Below are 21,602 nucleotides of genomic sequence, written 5' to 3'. Positions count from 1 at the left end.
CAGGAAAGCTCGTAATAGGGAGCCCAAGGTCAAGAAAGGAGAGTGCTGACATCTCGTGGGGCTGTTAACCAATGTCATAAAACAATAGTTGTATTAAATGTTTAATGAGAACCTAGTTTGTTCTGTAAACCTTCATCTAAAGTAGAATAAAAACAAAAAAAAAAAAGAAGAAGAGCCAGGAGTGGAGGGCATCCTTTAGGCCCAGGGTCCCTGTGCTGAGAACTGACTAGACCCAGGACACAGCGAAAGCTGTAACACTGGAGGCAGCATGACACTGCGAGAGATGGCAGTGGCACGGGACTGGCAGATGGCTATGGTGGATGAAGACTAAAGCAATAGAGATGAGTGTCTTCAGCCAGGAGTCTTCCTGGAGGAACTGGGTGCCTCTGGGCACTTTTGGGGGTACTAAAGAGCTGTAACATTTGCAAAAGCAGGGCAGAGACCAGGCCCAAACAGGTCCTGGTGGCAGACGCTTGCCTGCAGGCACGGCCAAGAAGAAGCTGTCCTGATTGAAGAACTGTACTCTGCGTTGTTCCTGTTACTTCAGTGTTGATCCTGATTCTGTTACTTCCCTAATAAATCCCATAATTGGGGGCGGGGGGGATGGATGGATCCCCCTTGTTAATGGTGTTGACAGGGCAAGAAAGGTAAGAATAAATACAGGTGGATTAGTGACCTGAAAGTCAATGATGACCTTGACTTTGCCTACCTAAACCTGACTGCAGTGGCTGAAGAGAGAATGTGAAAAAGTGGAGATGACTACATACTATAAAAAAGTGTTTCAGAGATAAGGAGTAGAGGAATAGGGGCAGTAAGAGAGGTGAAGATGGGGTAAAGAAAAGGTTGTTTCTGTATTTTTAAAGAGAAGAGGTACTAGAGTATTGACTAATCAAAAGCACACTATTCCTAAGCCTGACTGGGAAGAAAAAACTGAAGGGAACTGTCTTAGTTATCTAGCGCTACAATAAAAGAAAAACCACAAGTGGGTGGTTTTAACAAACACAGACTTGCCTTCTCACAGTTTAGTAGGCTGGAAGTCCAAATTTAGGGTACCAGGTGTAGGGGGGAAGGCTTTTTCTCTCTATTAGCTCTGGAGGAAGGTTCTTATCTCTTCTGAGCTTCAACTACTGGGCAACCTTCATGTGACTTGACATCTCTCTTCTCTCATCTTTGCTTCTTCTGCTTGCTTGTTTAATCTCTTTTATATCTCAAAAGAAATTGACTTAAGACACACCCTCTACTAATCTTTTCTATTAACATAACAAAGACAACCTATTCCCAAATGGGATTCTAACCACAGGCATAGAGGTTAGGATTTACAACACACATTTTGGGGGGATACAATTCAGTCCATAACAGGAGCTGTCAAGTGGGGTGGGGAAAAATTAACAAAGTAGGAATGAAGGTGGAAAGGAGCTGAAGCCAAGTCTTTGAAGGACATTAGAGTTGGTATTCATTGATGCATGGTCTTAGATGAGAGGTATCTTATTTCTTTATGTCCTACACCCTGGGTACACTGAATTTTAGTATCAGCTTTAAAATACAGAACTTCCTACATCTCCATCTAAATGAACTAAACTTAATGAGCAAATATTAAAAAAGCTTACCAAAATTTTATCCTGCTTTGACCTCACAGATGCTCCAAACCACTGGTGGGACTTAAACTCCAATGGATCATTCTTGGCATAATCTCTGTTGCCTAAAAAAAGAATATTGTGAATAGTGAGAAAAAAACACATATTATCTTGGTATAACAGGATTTCCTTTATCCAGCTGGGTTTAGAAATAGTGTACTTTGATTAATCAAATACTACATTGGCCATTTATTTCACATACTTTATATGCATTAGGGATTTTCAACAAATCTGAAAAATAAAACACAACAACTTAGAAGCGCCTCAGGGTTGTTATTAATTCCATCAATTGTCATAATGCAGATGTGAAAAAGTAATTGTAAAGTTTTCCAGTTGCTAAATTATTAGATAAGCAACAAATACTTATTGATTACCCACTGTATCCTCAGAAGCTCTTTTTGCAGTATAAAGTTGTCAATGATAATAAATGGTTATAAAACCTCATTGCATAACAGTGGTAGTAAAGGACTAAGACTTCTGCTGTGACACTATAACACAAGAGTTAGAATGCAGGAGATATGATTTGACTGGTAGCTAGAAATGATTAGATTTGGCACACTACATTTAAACATTTATAGAGAGTCTACACTATTGAGAAAATTACTCCCTGTGTACCAGGCACTCATGTAAAGCACTGTAGATTAAAAAAAAAAAAAAAAAAAGATAAAAATCCTTTCCCTTGAAAAGTCCCTAAGGAGAAAATTATACACCATATGCAGAAAACATTTTGGGAAAACCAAAAACCAAACCCACTGCCATTGAGATTTCAACTCATAGTGACCACAGGACAGAATAGAACTGTCCTATAGGGTTTCCAAGGCTGTAAATCCTTACAGAAGCAGACTGCCACAACTTTCTCCCTTGTAGCAGTGGGTGGGTTCAAACTGATGACCTATCAGTTAGCAGCCAAGTGCTTAATCACTGCACCATCAAGGCTCCTATTTTGGGAAGGAGGGGCTAATTATTTTCAAAGTCCAGTTAGTTCCTCTTATAATCTGTCTATAATAATCATTCTTAGCAAACATGTATTGCATAATATATTGAACAAATGCAATAGATAACTGTCAAATTTAAGAATGCCAGCCAATATGTAAATATCACCAAAAGGTTTGATTAAATCTGTTCCCTAAACCCCATCCCATTTAAGGTAGTACCTATGGCTAGTCAATTCTATTCTGAAGACTTAAGACCAATTGAATAGTTCTAAAAAATACTTAATAAGATTTTAATAATGCCAGGTGTCTAGTAGGCAAAGTGAAAAGCAAAACGTTGTTTCCTATTATTCTCTCAACTTTTCCACTGTTTTAAAAAATTTTTTTAATAAAAAAATTTGTCAACCTTCAAAGGCCTCTATATCCAGTCTCAACATCACTGTTCTTTGTCAGTGACCACAAAAGCATCTTCTTTATAAGAAGAGAGAAGGAAGAAGGAGAAATGGAACTAGCTAGTATATGTTCTTCACCATAAGAACCAAGTCCGATGATAGTCAGCTTGCCTCTGAAGTCCACATTCACTATGTTGGTCTTACTGGAAATACCACATGACAATGAACTACAGCTCACCAAAGGTCCATGCACTTCCCTACATTTCCTGTTCTCCCATACTTAGTTTGAGGCATGTAACTAGTTCTTGCCAATAAGATAAGAGCAAAAGTAGCATCTGTCACTTCCAGTTCAAGTCAATTAAGAGTAGATTATGAGTTCATGTGTTCTACCTCCCACCCACGAGGCTGGGCAAACAGATGACAGAATCACTGGAGGGAAGCAGCCCAAGTCTCTAAGCCACCAAGAACTAAATGACTCACACTAAATGGTGACATGAACAAGAAGTAATCTTTTTTTTTTCTTAAGGAGTCATTGAGATTTGGGGATTTGCTTGTAATTGAAGCATGCTGTTATCGAAACATAGCCTATCACATCCTGAATAATATATATATTCCAAAAACATAATGCTTTTTCTACAACCACAAAGAAGCTTACCCCTTGAAGAATGGGGTTCATTTAATAGTTTTTCAAGTATTTTATAACCAAAAAATTTACAGTTAGAAGTTATTTACTGGATTTTTTTTTTACTCCACTGCCAGCTACCTATGGTCTCTTAGTGTGTGGCTGGCTTTCTAATCTATTTCTTTCTACAAAGCAAATGAAGGCATTTTTCCCCCTGTGCATTAATGAAACAGAAGAAATACAGTGTAACTGTGAAAGAAACAGCTGGTACTTGGAAAGATTCACCTTTACGCACTGTCCCTTGAGACCATAAGCATCATGATAAACTCAGGTAATCTTAACCAGTCCAAAAACGAAGCTAAGTTTATAAGCTAATATATTTGAACAAAAAAATACAGCATTCTCACAACTGCTACCTCCTGTGTCTGCTTTCATTTAAAACATGACCTTTTCAGCAAGACCCTAAAGATGTCCAAGCAAAAGTGGAGCTTTTCTATGTTAGAGGAAATCCTAGACTGAACAGAAGTGCCGTATCAGAGAGATATAGCTTAAAGTTCCGTCAGTTTTCTCATACTCTCTGTAACTTCCAATTTCAAAAACAAAATGATGCAATGGGACAGACATCACTGTTCTTCCCAGTAAAAGCCTTCCTGCCTACAGGACACTTGGTAAAGATTCCTCAAAAACGGTGATATCATGAAAGACAAAAAACTGGGGAACCATTCTAGATTAAAAGTGACCAATGAGACACAGCAACCTATTATAAGATGTGACCCTTGATTGGAATTTGTGTCCAAAAAAAAAAAAAAAAGGGTACAAAGGACTTTATTAGTAGAATTGTGGAAATTTGAATACGGACTGTAGAGTAGATAATAGTATCACAGTAAGGATATGTTTCTAGTGTGACAATGGTTTTGTAGTCATGTATGGGAATGTCTTAGTTCTTAGGAGATACACGCTGAAATATTTAGGGATAAAGTGTCACAGTATCTACAACATTGGGTGAATCTAGCTGAACGGCATATTGTTCACTGTATTACTTTATCAAATTTTCCATAGGTTTGAAAATTTTCTAAATAAGTTTTAAAAGTATAGCAATCAACTGCATGTACTTTAAGGCCAGCAACAGGATATCTTCTATTTCTTTTTACTTAAACTCTTTATTGTATTTATTCTAATTATAAGTCTTACTCCTTGTAAAACAAATTTAAACATAAAGTAAGACATATGTAAAGATGAATCTAAATATCACCATAGCTCCACCATAAAGAAATGACCGATTTTGGTGTCTAGACATGTTTCATACATACGAATATATCTTATTTGTAAAATGAATATTTTAAGCCAGTATTTAAAATAACATTAAAATTGTTACTATATATAAGTTTATGTACTTTTTTGCCCCTTTAACAACATGACAAATGTAGATCTACACTGTCGTTTCCTATTTTGCATAGTACATCATTACACAGCCACAGAAAATTTTATTTAACCAATCCCCTACCTCTCCTTCGGTTTCATATTTAGGAATATTTCTATTCGGGTTTAAGATACCTTCATATTCTCTCAAAATCACATCTACTTCCTCTTCTAAATGCACAAGAATCTCAGCATAAGGCTATCTTCGGGGTCTGAGGTATACTAGGTTCATTGCTAAGTTAAGGTGATAAATCCTCTGGAAAACGACATCAATACAGAATTTTATTCTGACAAATACATTTTTTTCAAGGCCCCAAGGTGTATTTCATATGTAAGAGTTTCCTTTTCCTCTATATTCCACTAAATGTCTTTTAATTCTATTTGACTATAAAAGATCATTTCTATGCCAACACCCAATCCACACTCTTGGTTTCTCTTCCTAGCTTACTATTCCACCATCTTAGTATCTTTTCTCCTAATCATATATATCTCCATTCCATACATCTCATCTGTTCCCACTGGACTAACTCTCTTAAGACACTTTATTCACACCACTCCCTTGTTCAAGAACTACTACAACCATGTCTTACAGCACCATGTGTTTTCAATCACGTTACCAAACAAGAGAAGCCACATATAACTGGATATACTGCATTGGCATACACTGGCATCCAAAACTTAGTCAGTGATCTTCAATAAAATAAAAATCATTCACTCCCTTGAATGCCTTCAGCTGCAACAGTTATAACCTCAAAGTACCATCTCCTCAAGAAATGTACTCAATAGGAAGTTCTTCTTTGCCCATCAGAACTTTTCTCCAGATCCCACGTCTTAAGATACTTAATTCAACGTCTGGCAAAAGTTTCACTCAGAGTGTGAATAGAGGGTGAGTGGGGAGAATGAAAAAGAAAGGCAGCTCTCCAAACAGTGACAAGAAGTTCATTCACGACCTGGCTGAAACCATTCCTGGGCAAAGGAATGAAGTAAATATTTTGAGTCATAGCCCTGAAGTCTAAATATTTTGAGTCACAGCCCTAAGGTCAAAACTTCAAGAGATGCTAGAACTTTATAGGCTGTTTGGGCTATGATGTCACCCTTGAAAAGGAGATAGGGCAGACAACTGCAGAAATTCCAGTGCAGGAGGAAATGCTTCCTCAGACAGCCACCAAGTGAACAAAGATTTCTATCAATAAATCCATAAAACATGATGGATGATTAGTGCTGATCTCCCAAAATAAGGGGAAAAAACAGTATTTTACGTAATAGTGAAAAATTAGAAGAAACTGCTCTGCATGATATATATTAACAAAAGGCTCTACAGTATCACTTTGAAAAATACATAAAGAGGAAAATGTTGCTAGTGAAACTTGAAGCTAATTAGCAAGTAAATCACTAGAGACTTGAAAATGTAATGTCTATTTTTGCCAGCATTTTATCAGACTCCTGTGGTTGAATGCTTCAGGACAGGGGCAAAGTGAACACGGCAGATTATCACACCTTTAGTTAGACTCTGCCCCCTTAATAATAGCCAACTCTTTTCATTTCCTCTGATTTGACTATTCAATATTCAACCCGTTGGAGAGTTACAAGGTATGCTTATTTTTATGAGATAAAGTTACCTTATCACCCTACAGCTAAATTTTTTTGTTCTTCTTTTCATGTCTAAAATATATTGTTTGGAACAACAAGGTTATGTCAGCTTTTTTGAAAAGTCCAAAGTCAAGAAGAATGCCAGAGCGTTAGAAAAGGAAAACAGTGAACTGTTTAGAAGAAAAATATGTGTTCAGTCATTTGGTTCTCATTCATTATTCTATTACTTCAGTGAATAATGAAATTATTTAAGACTCTAGAGAACTTAGCTTTTTGCTCAAAAAAGTGGCTATTAAAATAACGCCGCCCCACAGTCAACCTTCAATTAAAAAAAGATAATTTGCAGGCTTCCTTAAACAGCTTTTCACCTCAAACATTACACATTCGCTCAGCCACACTTCCTAAGAAATATCTCCCAACGTTGCTTACTTCTTTGTGTGAAAATTGACAGGTCACAGGACAAAATCTTTTTGAGCATTCATTAAAAATAAAAAAGCACAGGCACTTCCTACATCTAAATGTTAGGAACATAATAATTAAATGAGGAAGACAAGGTCCCTACTTTCAAGGGGAAATAATAGGCAAACTATTTTATAACTTCAAAGAGTCACAAATGCTATGAAATAAAACAGGAAATAATCTGAGAGAAAATGATGATGGCATGATTGACAGCTGCTGGTGTTCTGTTGTATTTTAAATTAATGTCACTGTGGCCAATAACTGCATGAAAAAAAGTGAAAAAAACTCAAATGTGCATCTACTGGTGAATGCATAAACACTATTTGTAGTCCATTCAATGGAATACCACTCAGGAACAAAAAGACGAGTGCTGATACATGCTACCATATGTGTGTATACTCAGTGAAAGAAGCCAGACCCAAAAGATGACACACTATATAATTCCATTTATATGGGAACAGAAATTAATAGAAGCGGAAAGCAGATTGGGTTGGGGTGTGAATGGGGAGTAACTATAAATGGACACCAGGTTTCTTTTTAGAGTGATAGAAACGCTATAAAGTCAGATTATGGTCATAAACAGGTGAATTTTATGGTCTGTAAATTCTATGGAAACCTTGGTGGCATAGTGGTTAAGTGCTACAGCTGCTAACCAAAAGGTCAGCAGTTCAAATCCGCCAGGCGCTCCTTGGAAACTCTATGGGGCAGTTCTACTCTGTTCTATAGGGTCACTATGAGTCGGAATCGACTCGACGGCAGTGGGTTTGGTTTTTTGGGTAAATTCTATCTCAATAAAGCTGTTTAAAAAAAAGATGGCAAACTTGTCAAGAGAAAAGGTAGCTGCAACATTAAGTAGAAATGTATGTATATAATAAATATTCCCTTTCAAAATAAACAAAGGCTTCAGTAGAGTAGCAGACCAAAAGAATAGATAAAAAACCAAACCAGACCCAGTGCTGTCGAGTCGATTCCGACTCATAGCAACCCTATAGGACAGAGTAGAATCGCCCCAGAGAGTTTCCAAGGAGCGCCTGGTGGATTAGAACTGCCAATCGTTTCGTTAGCAGCCGTAGCACTTAACCACTACACCACCAGGGTTTCCAAAGAATAGATAATACAGAATAAAATATAGAAACAGCTATTAACCATATGAGAAAAGACTCATCCTCACAGAAATGCAAATTACAACAAGATACATTTTTTATCTATTATTCAAGTTTGGTTTACAGATAGATTGTATCAGTGTTTTCCTATCTGGCAAATATGTATCAAAAGTATTGAAAACACACATTCCTTTGACTTCTAAATTTCATTTGAGAAATGAATCTCAAAAAAATTAAAAATAGGAACAAACACTTAAAAAGCATGTTCAAAGTAGTGTTATAATAATACAAAATAAAAACAACAAAATCTCCAAATGGTATGATGTAGACTGAGTAAATTATAGTAATATAAATTTATACACATACATACATAGATAAACTATGGCCAATGATTTGGTTTTCTCTGTATGGCAAGATTTAGGTGTTTTTAATATTCTTTTTGCCTCTCAGTATTTTCTCATTTTTTCATCAGTGAACATGCTTTACTGATGTTTTAAAGGGTTAAAAAAAAGTATTGGGGATGTTTATCCATTAATCTTCTTATACAAAAGCTTAGTTAGAAGTTCCCACATGCTCTCTTAATTAACTTTTTTCCATTTCCATCTCATAAAGGAGTTTTTGTTAAACAAGCTCTTCCTAGCATTTATAAGCATTACCCTTCATAGAAACCTCTATTCTATGTCATACAGTCTACCTCTTGGAGTAAAGTATAACAAAAAATAACTCATTTTTTAAAATTCCAGATATTACTGAAGATGAAAATGAAGGTTAATGATTTATTTGACTTAGTAATAAAACACAGGTGAGTGCTTATTTAAGAAACTCTGATAAATAATAAGTAGTGAGATACTAGTGTCAATGAAAGGATTATGTGCTTTACCAATTTCCAAACTGTCTTCAAATGCCTCTAGAAACATAATTATATTAGCTTAAAATAGCAAGAGATAAACATCCCTAAACCTCGAAGTATTTGGAGTCACAGCCTACTCAAAAATCAATCATTTGTAATACAAAAATCAGTTCTGAAATCGTGAACCATGAACATAAGAAAGTCCTGTTAATTTACACAGGACTGTCCAGAAACATCTTTTAAATAAAATAAAATACATCTGCTTTCCAAAAGCAAGAAAGAAGAGTCACCAAAGTAAACAAAAGAAAGCAGGATGAAGCTCTATTCAGTGGCACTGGCATTGACTGATTGACTGATTACAACCACAGTGAACATAGAGTCAAAATCTCTGTCTCCTCCTACCAGTGATTCAGATGGTTCTGCTGGAGCCCAGTACAAAGAATACAGGCCTTTTGAAAACACTCACTGCTTGATCAATGAGGGTTTGTTTTCCCCTAAGGACGAGAGGGAAATGATCCTGAAAGCGTGTAACATTTTAAAACAAAAACTCTTTACTAAAGATTAAAAAAAAAAAAAGCCATGCCAGTGTTTAAGTCTTAAAAGAATGGTTATCAGTCCCGTTAAAAAGGGCAGGGAAGAGGATGAGCTTTAAAAAAAGGGGATGAGCTTTAAAAAATCATGAGTTTAGTTTCAGTAAAACATTTAAAAAGTGTTAAAATACCACCTAACTGCATGAGTCTTAGTCAATAAGCAATAAGGGAACTGGACTAACTGATTTCTCATATACGGGATTGATATTGATTTCTATAGTGTCTACAGGTTCTCTAATTGTATAATTCTGTGCCAGGGATGACAGATTATATCAGGGAAAACATTTTCAATTAAAAGAAAAATCCCTGAAGTATAAGTTTAGTTTTTATTAACAAACGATTTTTCTTGTTTTTTAACTTTCTAATTAATTTAATTAATTAATAGGACTGTCACAAGTGTGGAAACCCTGGGGACGTAGTGGTTAAGTGCTACAGCTGCTAATCAAAAGGTCGGCAGTTCAAATCCACCAGGTGCTCCTTGGAAACTCTATGGGGCTGCTCTACTCTGTCGTATAGGGTCGCTATGAGTTGGAATTGATTCAATGGCAATGGGCTTTTTTTCTTCTTATGGTCACAAGTGTAGAACTATCTAGACAGAAAATTCACGAAGATGAGGAAGTCAAACCTGGGAGCTTTAGAGTCTGATTGTTTTAATTGTAATGAGATGGAAATTTTATGGCAGAGAGGCCAGAGAATAGCTAAAAGTTGTACATTCTCTATTAAATGCAAAGCCTAGTCATCTAGAAATTACACAAAGAACTGGCAAGGCCAGGGTTTGCCCACAGCCTAGAGCCAAGCCCTTCCGGGAGCAGGCTCTGGGAACTTGTTCCAGTAAGTTGTTACAGATAGATATAGATATAGAAAAAGATATAGATAGAATAATCTGACCTCTGACCTCGTCTAGGACACTGTTGGTGGGAGGTGATAACCAATTACTGTATTTGAAAAATAAAGGTAGGATCTTCTCCTTTTTTTAAGGGACATAGTTAACAATCATGCAGGTAAGCCATAGTTTTAAACAAAGAAGCTTTGGCAGGGCAAGGAGATACACGTTCTTCCTCAATGCAGATCAGCAGTCTATCTTTTTGGAAATGACATATTATTGAGAAAGCTGGGCAATCGTCAGTTTGTTAGTACCATCTGCTTCCTTACAAAGTGAAAACATGTTGCAGCAAGGAGATGATTTTCCCAAGTGTTACCATTACAGAGGTTGAAATGCAAATCGGTGTGGTCTCAATGACCAAGATATAATCCATTTAAGGCTCTCTTTAATAACTCTTATTACATAATAAATATATGTACATATGGAGCCCTGTTGGAGCAGTTTAAGAACTTGACTGTTGACCAAAAAGGTCAGCAGTTCAAATCCACTAGCTGCTCCTTGGAAACCCTATGGGGCAATTCTACTCTGTCCTATAGGGTCGCTATGAGTCCGAACTGACTTGTCAGAAACGGGTTTGATTTGGGCTTTATACGCACCAAAAAAAAATTCCACTGCCATCAAGTTGATTCCAACTCATAGCAACCCTATACAGTATAGTATGGTACAGTACAGTATAATACTATATATATAGGTCTAGATATATAATATATATTGTTAATGAGAGGTGACATCCATCCATACTTTATCTTTATTTACTGCCTTTTCCACAATTATTCACTTCCCCACTGCTCCAGTATAGACATGATATAAACAAACCTCTCTTCACTTGTATAGTGCTTCATTGCTTATGAAGTACCTTCACACACATTATCTTATTTGATCTACATAACTACCTTGATGGACAGGGTTATTGTTACTTGATAAATGGGAAAACAGAGGCTGGTAAACTGAAGTCACTTGTCCAAGGTTACATCTAGTAAGTGTCAGAGCCTGAATCTGAACCTTGTATCTTCTAAGTCTAGTTTACATTTCTTACAACCACAGCTGCCAAAGTAAAAAGAGTAAGAGATGGGGAACAACGACTACTTATAAAAGCATAGTTCCTGCCCTGAAGTAGTTTGCAGTACAACCAGTATCAAATAACCAAATATGTAAAAGGGCGTTGTGGTAGGCAGAATAATGGCCTCCCAAATAAGTCTGAGTCCTAATCCCCAGAACCTGTGGCTATGTTAACTTACATGGCAAAGGGGACTTTAAAGATGTGATTAAATGAGTCTTGAGATTACCCTGGTGGGCCCAATGAAATCACAAGGGCCATTATAAGAGGGAGGCAGAAGAGTCAGTGTCAGAGTGATGCAGTGTGAGAAAGACTTAACTAGCCATTGCTGACTTTTAAGATGAAGGAAGGGACCACAAGCCCAGGAATGTAGGCAACTTCTATTGTTAGCTGCTGGTGAATCAGCCCCTGACTCATGATCCCATGCACAATGAAACAAAATACTGCCCATTCCTGCACCATCCCTGTGATCAGTTGCAGGCCGGACCATTTTGATCCATAGGGTTTTCATTGGCTGATTTTCAAAAGTGGATCAACAGGTCTTCCTAGTTTGCCTTAGTCTGGAAGCTCCGCTGAAACCTGCTCAGCGTCACAACATGCAAGCCTTCACTGACAGACCTCTAGAAGCTGGAAACAGCAAAGAAATAGATTCTCCCCTAGAGCCTCCAGAAGACATAAATCTTTGCTAGAACCGTGAATTTAGCCCAGTGAGACCCATTTTGGACTGCTACCCTCCAGAACTAAAGATAATAAATTTGTATTATTTTAAGTCATCAAGTTTGGAGTAATTTGTTATAGCAGCAATAGAAAGCTAATCCAAATAAACACCATTTGGATCAAAATTTCTAACATAAAAAATGAAGTCTTAGTTTGCATATTTTTGTCATAGGGTAAGGCTGGAACAAAAAAACTCAGAAGCTACAAAAAAAGACTACAGAAATATAACAAACAAGAACAAAAATATACAGTTGTACATGTATGATAACTAAAAGATGTTAGTTATTTTCTCACTATATAAAAATCTCTTACGACTCATTCATTCATTCACTTGCTCATCTATTCAATTTATTGGGCATCAATTTACATCAGGCACCAGATATTGTTCTAGGCCCTAAGGTTACAGCAGTCAACAAAACATATTAAAAGATGAAAACTGTCCTCAGGGAACATACATCTTAAATGAGAGACCAAATCAAAACCAAATCCAGTGCCGTCAAGTCGATTCCGACTCAGAGCGACCCTATAGGACAGAGTAGAACTGCCCCATAGAGTTTCCAAGGAGCGCCTGGCGGATTCAAACTGCCGACCCTTGGGTTAGCAGCTGTAGCTCCTAACCACTACGCCACCAGGGTTTCCTAAATGAGCGAAAGAGACATTAAAAATAAATAACATATAGTAATATCAACCCCACACATCTGTCAGTCTGCCATACTGTGGTGGCTTGGGTGTTGCTATGATGCTGGAAGCTATGCCACTTGTATTTCAAACACCAGCAGAGTCACCCATGGTGGACGGGTTTCAGCAGAGCTCCAAGACTAAGACAGATTAGGAAGAAGGACCTGGTAGTCTACTTCTAAAAAAACTGGCCAGTGAAAACCTTATGAATAGCAGCAGAACACTGTTTCATATTGTGGCAGAAGATCTGCCCCTCAATAATGGGCTCAAATGTATCAATGATTGTGAGGATGGTGTAGGACCAGGTAGTGTTTTGTTCAGTTGTACAGAGGGTTGCTATGAGTCAGAACCGACTCAAAGGCACCTAATAACAACAACAAATGCCAGCACTAAAGGGAAAAATAAAGCAGAGAAGAGGATGGAAGAACAAGGCAGGGAGGCAGGAATTACAATTTTAAATAGGATGGTCAAGGAATTGCTGAAGAGATGGCATCTATGCAATTCTTGAGTGCTCTTAGTTGGGGGACCCAATGGACACCTGAGGAGACAATGTTCCAGACAGAGGAAACAGCCCTTACAAGGATGTGGTGGGTACGTGTCTAGTGTTTGTGAGGCACAGCTAAGAGACCCAGTGAGGCTGGAAGAGAGTGGATGAGGGACAACCAGTAGAAGATGAGGTTAAAAATATAAACACTAGGCTAGAATATGCAGTCCTCTAGGACTCTGTCTACTGTGAGAGAGGTGGAAGATATTGGCGGATTTTAAGCTGGAGTGTTATGATCTGAATGCTATTTTAAAGAATCACAGTGGTTCCCTGTGGAAAATGAACTGTGGGGTGGGGGGGGGTGGGCGGTATCCAGGACAGAAGCAGGAAGGACTATCTTTCAATTGCCCCTCCATGTCTATTCTCTACCAGCTCTTTGCCAAACAGATTGCCTGTGCCCTCTGGCTGTCCATTGGATTTAGCCAAGGAGGAGCCCTGGAAGATAAAAGGGAGGAAAAAGCATGAGATCCAAATTTTATCCCTCTGATCCTCCCTACCCATCATTATGGGCTGGATACTGCAAAAACTACAGCTCCTATCACGTGGCTCTCTCCACCTAGTCCTTTTGTCTTTGGTTTCTAGAAACTGCTCCCTTCCCTCTCTCACTTCAGGACTGAGGCCAAATTATAACTAGTTCCAGGGTGCTAACTATCCCAACATCCTGCCCAAACCTTTGTAAATAGTTCCTTTATTAAAAACCCCTCTAACTATCTGAATGTAAGTATGCAATCTCTCTCTTGGCAGCTCCCTGCCTAGTTCAAGAGTCTAGGGCAATCATCCAGGTGAGAAACAATGAAAGCTTGGACCAGGATGCTAGCAGCGGAAGTGGCGAGAAACAATTGGATTTTGACCCGATGACAGATTTGACGTCAAGCATGACTCCAGGTTTTGGCCTAAGCAATGGAAAGGATGGAGGGCTATCAACCGAGATTCATTTTTTAGAAATTCACAAATCAATAGAAAATATGTAAAAATATATTAAAAGGATTTTTTTTAAAGGAAAAGGAATACTTAATGGTTTACAAACAAATACAAAAATATTCAGTCTTAGTAAAGGAATGCAATTTAACATTTAATAACAGATACTATTTTCTCCCATAAAATTGCCAAAGATAAAAAAGGTATGGTGATACAAGGTGTTAGTATGGATATCAGAAAACATAACTGGGGGTTTAAACCTCTGTAAAGAGTAATTTGTAACAACTATCAAAACTTTGGTAACCCTGGTGGCGTAGTGGTTAAGTGCTACGGCTGCTAACCAAAGGGTCAGCAGTTCAAACCTGCCAGGTGCTCCTTGGAAACTCTGTGGGGCAGTTCTACTCTGTCCTATAGGGTCGCTATGAGTTGGAATGGACTTGATGGCACTGGGTTTGGTTTTTTGGTTTCTATCAAAACTTTAAATATATATGCGCTTCAATCCAGCAAGTCCACCACTAGGACTTTATCCTACAGACATACTCCAAAATTTGCACAAATACCTGCATATACGCCTTACATTACACCATCGTTTATAATAGCAAAGGACTGGAAACATCCTAAATGTCCATCAACAGGAAATATGAGTTAAATAAATTAGGGTACATATATACATTAGAATACTATGAGCAACCTACAAAAAATAAGGTAAATACACAAATATTAATATGAAAAGATCTCCAAGAGATTTATATTGTTGGGAGGGCGGGGGTTCAGGTGCCCAGTGGTATATTTAGTACATTCCTATTTGTGAGGTTTTTTAAATTAAAAGATATATACAAGTACAGGAACAAGAAAGTTCTGGAAGGATAAAAGAAACTGTCAAGAACGGTTGCCTCTGAGAAGTCTGATGTGAAAGAGAGTCCTATTTTTCTTCATACACCCTTTTGGATTGCTAGAATTTTTTTTTTTTTTACCATGTTTTACATATTACTTTTTCAAAAACAAAAAATTATATTAAGCCCAATTTCAAACAGGCCCAGCACTAAATTATCTTTTAGTGCACTACAACCTATGGTGCTGAATACACACACATATCACATGAGTTCAATCTATCAAAACTGACCTGACATGTTTTGTCAGAAGATACAAATGCTCTGACCCATATGCTCTGAATCACAGGTGTTTCTCCATTTGTGGTAAAACAAAGTCTATTTGTACAGTTTTGGAGTTTTCCAATGTCAATCATATGTGGGGGGAGGGAGGGATGACAGAGTTTAATGGCAATGTTTCAAACAGAAAAATAATAATAACAAGCAACCTGCGACCCATTAAGAGTTGGCTTAATGGATGACAGTCATTTTTGGCAGTAATCATGATGTCTAATGGAACAGTCCACTTCATGATTCCTGTTTCATGTTATTACTATAATTCCCTGAATCAACCTACTAGGAAAAAACAGTATGGAAAAATAGATTAATTTTGCTCAGGCTTATCTTAAAGCACTTTGTCAAAGGCTACAAATCAGAACCATTAAAAACGAAAAAAAAAAGTCAGCATATCCCTGATACCAAAGCCAGGTAAAGACACCACAAAAAAAAGAAAATTACAGACCTATATCCCTCATGAACTTAGATGCAAAAATCCTCAACAAAATTCTAGCCAATAGAATTCAACAACATATCAAAAAAATAAGCCACCACGATCAAGTGGGATTTATACCAGGTATGCAAGGTTGGTTCAATACTAGAAAAACAATTAATGTAATCTTTATTTTTTTTTCACCACATAAATAAAACAAAAGACAAAAACCACATGATCCTATCAATTGATGCAGGAGAGGCATTTGACAAAGTTCAACATTCATTCATGATAAAAATTCTCAGCAAAATAGGAATAGAAGGAAAATTTCTCAACATAATAAAGGGCATTTATACAAAGTCAACAGCCAACATCATCCTAAACGGAGAGAGCCTGAAACCATTTCCCTTGAGAATGAGAACCAGACAAGGATGCCCTTTATCACTGCTCTTATTCAACATTTTGCTGGAGGTCCTAGCCAGAGCAATTAGGCTAGATAAAGAAATAAAGGGCATCCGGATTGGCAAGGAAGAAGTAAAATTATCTCTATTTGCAGATGACATGATCTTATACACAGAAACCTTAAGGAATCCTCCAGAAAACTACTGAAACTAATAGAAGAGTTCGGCAGAGTCTCAGGTTACAAGATAAACATACGAAAATCACTTGGATTCCTCTACATCAACAAAAAGAACATCGAAGAGGAAATCACCAAATTAATACCATTCACAGTAGCCCCCAAGAAGATAAAATACTTAGGAATAAATCTTACCAAAGATGTAAAAGACCTATACAAAGAAAACTACAAGGTACTACTGCAAGAAACCAAAAGGGACCTACAGAAGTGGAAAAACATGCCTTGCTCATGGATAGGAAGACTTAACATTGTAAAAATGTCCATTCTACCAAAAGCCATCTATACATACAATGCACTTCCAATCCAAATTCCAATGACATTTTTTAATGTGATGGAGAAACAAATCACGAACTTCATATACAAGGGAAAGAAGCCCATTACTGAAAAAGAAGAACAAAGTGGGAGGCTTCACTGTACCTGATTTTAGAGCCTATTATTCAGCCACAGTAGTCAAAACAGCCTGGTACTGGTACAACAACAGACACATAGACCAATGGAACAAAATTAAGAATCCAGATATAAACCCATCCACATATGAGCTGCTGATATTTGACAAAGGCCCAGTGTCGGTTAATTGGGGAAAAGATAGTCTTTTTAACAAATAGTGCTGGCATAACTGGATATCCATCTGCAAAAAAATGAAACAGGACCCATACCTCACACCATGCACAAAAACTAACTCCAAATGGATCAAAGACCTAAACAAAAAGTCTAAAACGATAAAGATCATGGAAGAAAAAATAGGGACAATGTTAGGAGCCTTAATACAAGGCATAAACAGAATATAAAACATTACTAAACATGCCGAAGAGAAACCAGATATCCAGGAGCTCCTAAAAATCAAGCACCTATGCTCATTTAAAGACCACCTACAGACTGGGAAAAAATTTTCAGCTACAACATCTCAGACCAGCACCTGATCTCTAAAATCTACATGACTCTGCTAAAAGTCAACCAAAAAAGACAAACAACCCAATTAAAAAACGGACAAAGGAAATGAACAGGCACTTCACTAAAGAAGACATTCAGGTGGCTAACAGATACAGAGGAAATGCGCTCGATCATTAGCCATTAGAGAAATGCAAATTAAAACTACAATGAGATTCCATCTCACTCCAGCAAGGCTGACATTAATCCAAAAAACACAAAATAATAAATGTTGGGGTGGTTGTGGAGAGACTGGAACACTTATACACTGCTTGTGGGAATGTCAAATGGTACAACCACTTTGGAAATCGATTTGGTGCTTCCTTAAAAAGCTAGAAATAGAACTACCATACGATCCAGCAATCCCAGTCCTTGGAATATATCCTAGAGAAATAAGGGCCTTTACACGAACAGATATACATGCACAACCATGTTCACTGCAGCACTGTTTACAATAGCAAAAAGATGGAAGCAACCAAGGTGCCCATCAACAGATGAATGGATAAATTATGGTATATTCACACAATGGAATACTATCCATCAATAAGCAACAGTGATGAATCTGTGAAACATTTCATAACATGGAGGAACCTGGAAGGCATCATGCTGAGTGAAACTAGTCAGTTGCAAAAGGACAAATATTTTATAAGACCACTATTATAAGATCTTGAGAAATAGTTTAAACGGAGAAGAACACATTCTTTTGTGGTTACGACAGGGTGGCGGTAAAGAGGGCGGGAGGGGGTATTTACTAATGAGATAGCAGATAAGAACTACTTTAGGTGAAGGGAAGGACAACACTCAATACAGGGGAGGTCAGCACAACTGGACTAAACCAAAAACAAAGAAGTTTCCTGAATAAACTCAATGCTTTGAAGGTAAGCAAAGCAGGGGCAGGGGTTTGGGGACCACAGTTTCAATTGGCAAAATAAAATCTATTACGAAAACATTCCACATCCCACTTTGAAGAGTAGCGTATGGGGTCTTAAACACTAACAAGCGGCCATCTAAGATGCATCAATCAGTCTCAACCCACCTGGATCAAAGGAGAATGAAGGACACAAGGTAATTACGAGTCCAAGAGACAGAAAGGGCCACATGAACCAGAGACTACATCAGCCTGAGATCAGAAGAACTACATGGTGCCCAGCCACAACCGATGACTGCCCTGACAGGGAACACAACAGAGAACCCCTGAGGGAGCAGGAAAACAGTGGGGCGCAGATCCCAAATTCTCATAAAAAGACCAGACATAATGGTCTGACTGAGACTAGAAAGACCCCAGCGGTCATGGTCCCCAAACCTTCTGTTGGCCCAGGATGGGGACCATTCCCAAAGCCAACCCATCAGACATGGACTGGACTGGACAATGGGTTGGCGAGAGATGCTGATGAGGAGTGAGCTACTTGCATCAGGTGGTCACTTGAGACTATGTTGGCATCTCCTGTCTGGAGGGGAGATGAGAGGGTAGAGGGGGTTAGAAGTTGACAAAATGGTCACGAAAAGAGAGACTGGAAGGAGGGAGCGGGCTGTCTCATTGTGGGGAGAGTAACTGGGAGGATGTAATAAGGTGTACATAAGTTTTTATGTGAGAGGCTGACTTGATTTGTAAACTTTCACGTAAAGCACAATAAAAATTACTAAAAAAAAAAAAAAAAATTATACCAGAAGAATGTCACGCTATTTCTTTGAAGTTTCACTATGCTTTTACAAATATATATGATTAAGTATAAGTGGATATATATAAGTGGATATGCATTTGTTAGTTTGTCATATGTCAGGTCTTGAGTGTTGCTATGATGTTGGAAGTTATGCCACCAGTATTCAAACACCAGCAGGTTCACCCATGGCAGACAGGTTTCAGCTGTGCTTCCAGACTAAGACAGGCTACGAAGAAGGACCTGGCAGTCTACTTCTGAAAAGAATTAGCCATTGAAAACCTTATGAATAGCAGCGGATCATTGTCTGATATAGTGCTGGCAGATGAGCCCCTCAGGTTGGAAGGTACTCAAAAGACAACTGGGGAAGAGCTGCCTTCTCACAATAGAGTCTATCTTAATGTCACGGATGGAGTCAAGCCTTTGGGACCTTCATTTGCTGATGTGGCACAACTCAAAATGAGAGGAAATAGCCACAAATATCCATCAATAATTCAGAATGTGGACTGTATGAATTATGAATCTAGGAAAATTAGAAATCATCAAAAATGAAATGGAACGCAGAAACATGGATATTCTAGGCATTAGTGAGCTTAAATGGACTGGTATTGGCCATTTTGAATGGGACAATTATATGATCTATTATGCCAGGAATGGAAACCCTGGTGGCATAGTGGTTAAGTGCTACGGCTGCTAACCAAAGGGTCGGCAGTTCAAATCCGCCAGGCGCTCCTTGGAAACCCTATGGGGCAGTTCTACCCTGTCCTATAGAGTTGCTATGAGTCGGAATCAACTCGACGGCACTGGGTTTGGTTTGGGTTTGGTATTATGCCAGGAATGACAAAGTGAAGAGGAATGGTGCTGCATTCATCATCAAAGAGAACATTTCAAGATTTATTCTCAAGTACAATGCTGTCGGTGATAGGATAATATCCACATGCCTACCAGGAAGACCAGTTAATACGACTATTACTCAAATTTACATACCAACAACTAAGGCCAAAGATGAAGAAACTGAAGGTTTTTACCAACTTCTGCAGTCTGAAATTGATCAAACATGCAATCAGGATGCACTGATAATTACTGGTGATTGGAATGCAAGAGTTGAAAACAAAGAAAAAGAATTGGTAGTCGGAAAATGTGGCCTTGGTGATAGAAACGACGCCGGAGATCACATGACAGAATTTTGCAAGACCAATGACTTCTTCATTACAAATACCTTTTTTCAACAACATAAATGGCAACTATACACGTGTACCTTACCAGGTGGTATACACAGGAATCAGACTGACTACATCTGTGGAAAGTGACGATGGAAGAGCTCAATATCATCAGCCAGAACAAGGCCAGGGGTTGACTTACTCCTGTGCAAGTCCAAGTTGAAGCTGAAGAAAATTAGAACAAGTCCATGAGAGCCAAAGTATGTCCCTGAGTATATCCCACTTGAATTCAGAAGCCATCTCAAGAATAGATACGACACATTGAACATTAATGACTGAAGATCAGACGAGTTGTGGAAGGACATCATACATGAAGAAAGCAAGAGGTCATTTAAAAGACAGGGAAGAAAAAAAGACCAAAATGGATGTCACAAGAGACTCTGAAACTTGATCTTGAATGTCAAGTAGTTAAAATGAAAGGAAGAAAATGATGAAATAAAGAGCTGAACAGAAGATTTCAAGGGGCGGCTTGAGAAGACAAAGTAAAGTATTATAATGATACGTACAAAGACCTGGAGATAGATCAAAAGGGAAGAACATGCTCGTCATTTCTCAAGCTGAAAGAACCGAAGAAAAAACTCAAGCTGTGAGTGGCAATACTGATGGATTCTACGCGGAAACCCTGGTGGCGTAGTGGTTAAAAGCTATAGCTGCTAACGTAAAAGGTCGGCAGTTCGGTTCCAGACATGCCTTGGAAACCCCGTACGGCATTATTGCTGATGTCAGATGGATCCTGGCTGAAAGCAGAGACTACCAGAAGGATGTTTACCTGTGTTTTATTGACAGTGCAAAGGCATTTGACTATGTGGATCATAACAAATTATGGATAACATCACAAAGGACTGGAATTCCAGAACATTTAACTGTGCTTACGAAGAGCCTGTACATAGATCAGGAGGCAGTCATGGGAACAGAACAAGGGGATATTACATGGTTTACAGTCAGGAAGGGTGTGTGTCAGAGTTGTATCCTTTTACCATTTTTATTCAATCTGTATGCTGAGCAAATAATCCAAGAATCTGGACTATATGAAGAAGAACGGGGCATCAGGATCAGAGGAAGACTCATTAACAACCTGCGTTATACAGATGACACAATCTTGCTTGCAGACAGTTAAGAGGACTTGAAGCACTTACTGATGAAGATCAAAGGTTACAGCCTTTGGTATGGATTACAACTCGACAAAGAAAACAA

The 21,602-nt window shown here is 38.1% G+C and overlaps 1 protein-coding gene across 2 annotated transcripts in view; it reads right to left on the bottom strand.

Annotated features, from left to right (window-relative positions):
• ITGAV (integrin subunit alpha V) overlaps nucleotides 1–21,602 on the bottom strand; it is a 106,896-nt gene that overhangs the window by 68,062 nt on the left and 17,232 nt on the right. For both annotated transcript variants that reach the window (XM_049887614.1, XM_049887613.1), the window contains exon 3: nucleotides 1,608–1,699. In XM_049887614.1, coding sequence (XP_049743571.1) covers nucleotides 1,608–1,699 — 92 coding nt within the window. The remainder of the gene's footprint in view (nucleotides 1–1,607; nucleotides 1,700–21,602) is intronic.

This window comes from Elephas maximus, chromosome 6 (genome assembly GCF_024166365.1).
Source record: "Elephas maximus indicus isolate mEleMax1 chromosome 6, mEleMax1 primary haplotype, whole genome shotgun sequence".
NCBI lineage: Eukaryota > Metazoa > Chordata > Mammalia > Proboscidea > Elephantidae > Elephas > Elephas maximus.
This window is presented reverse-complemented; position numbering and strand designations above follow the sequence as displayed.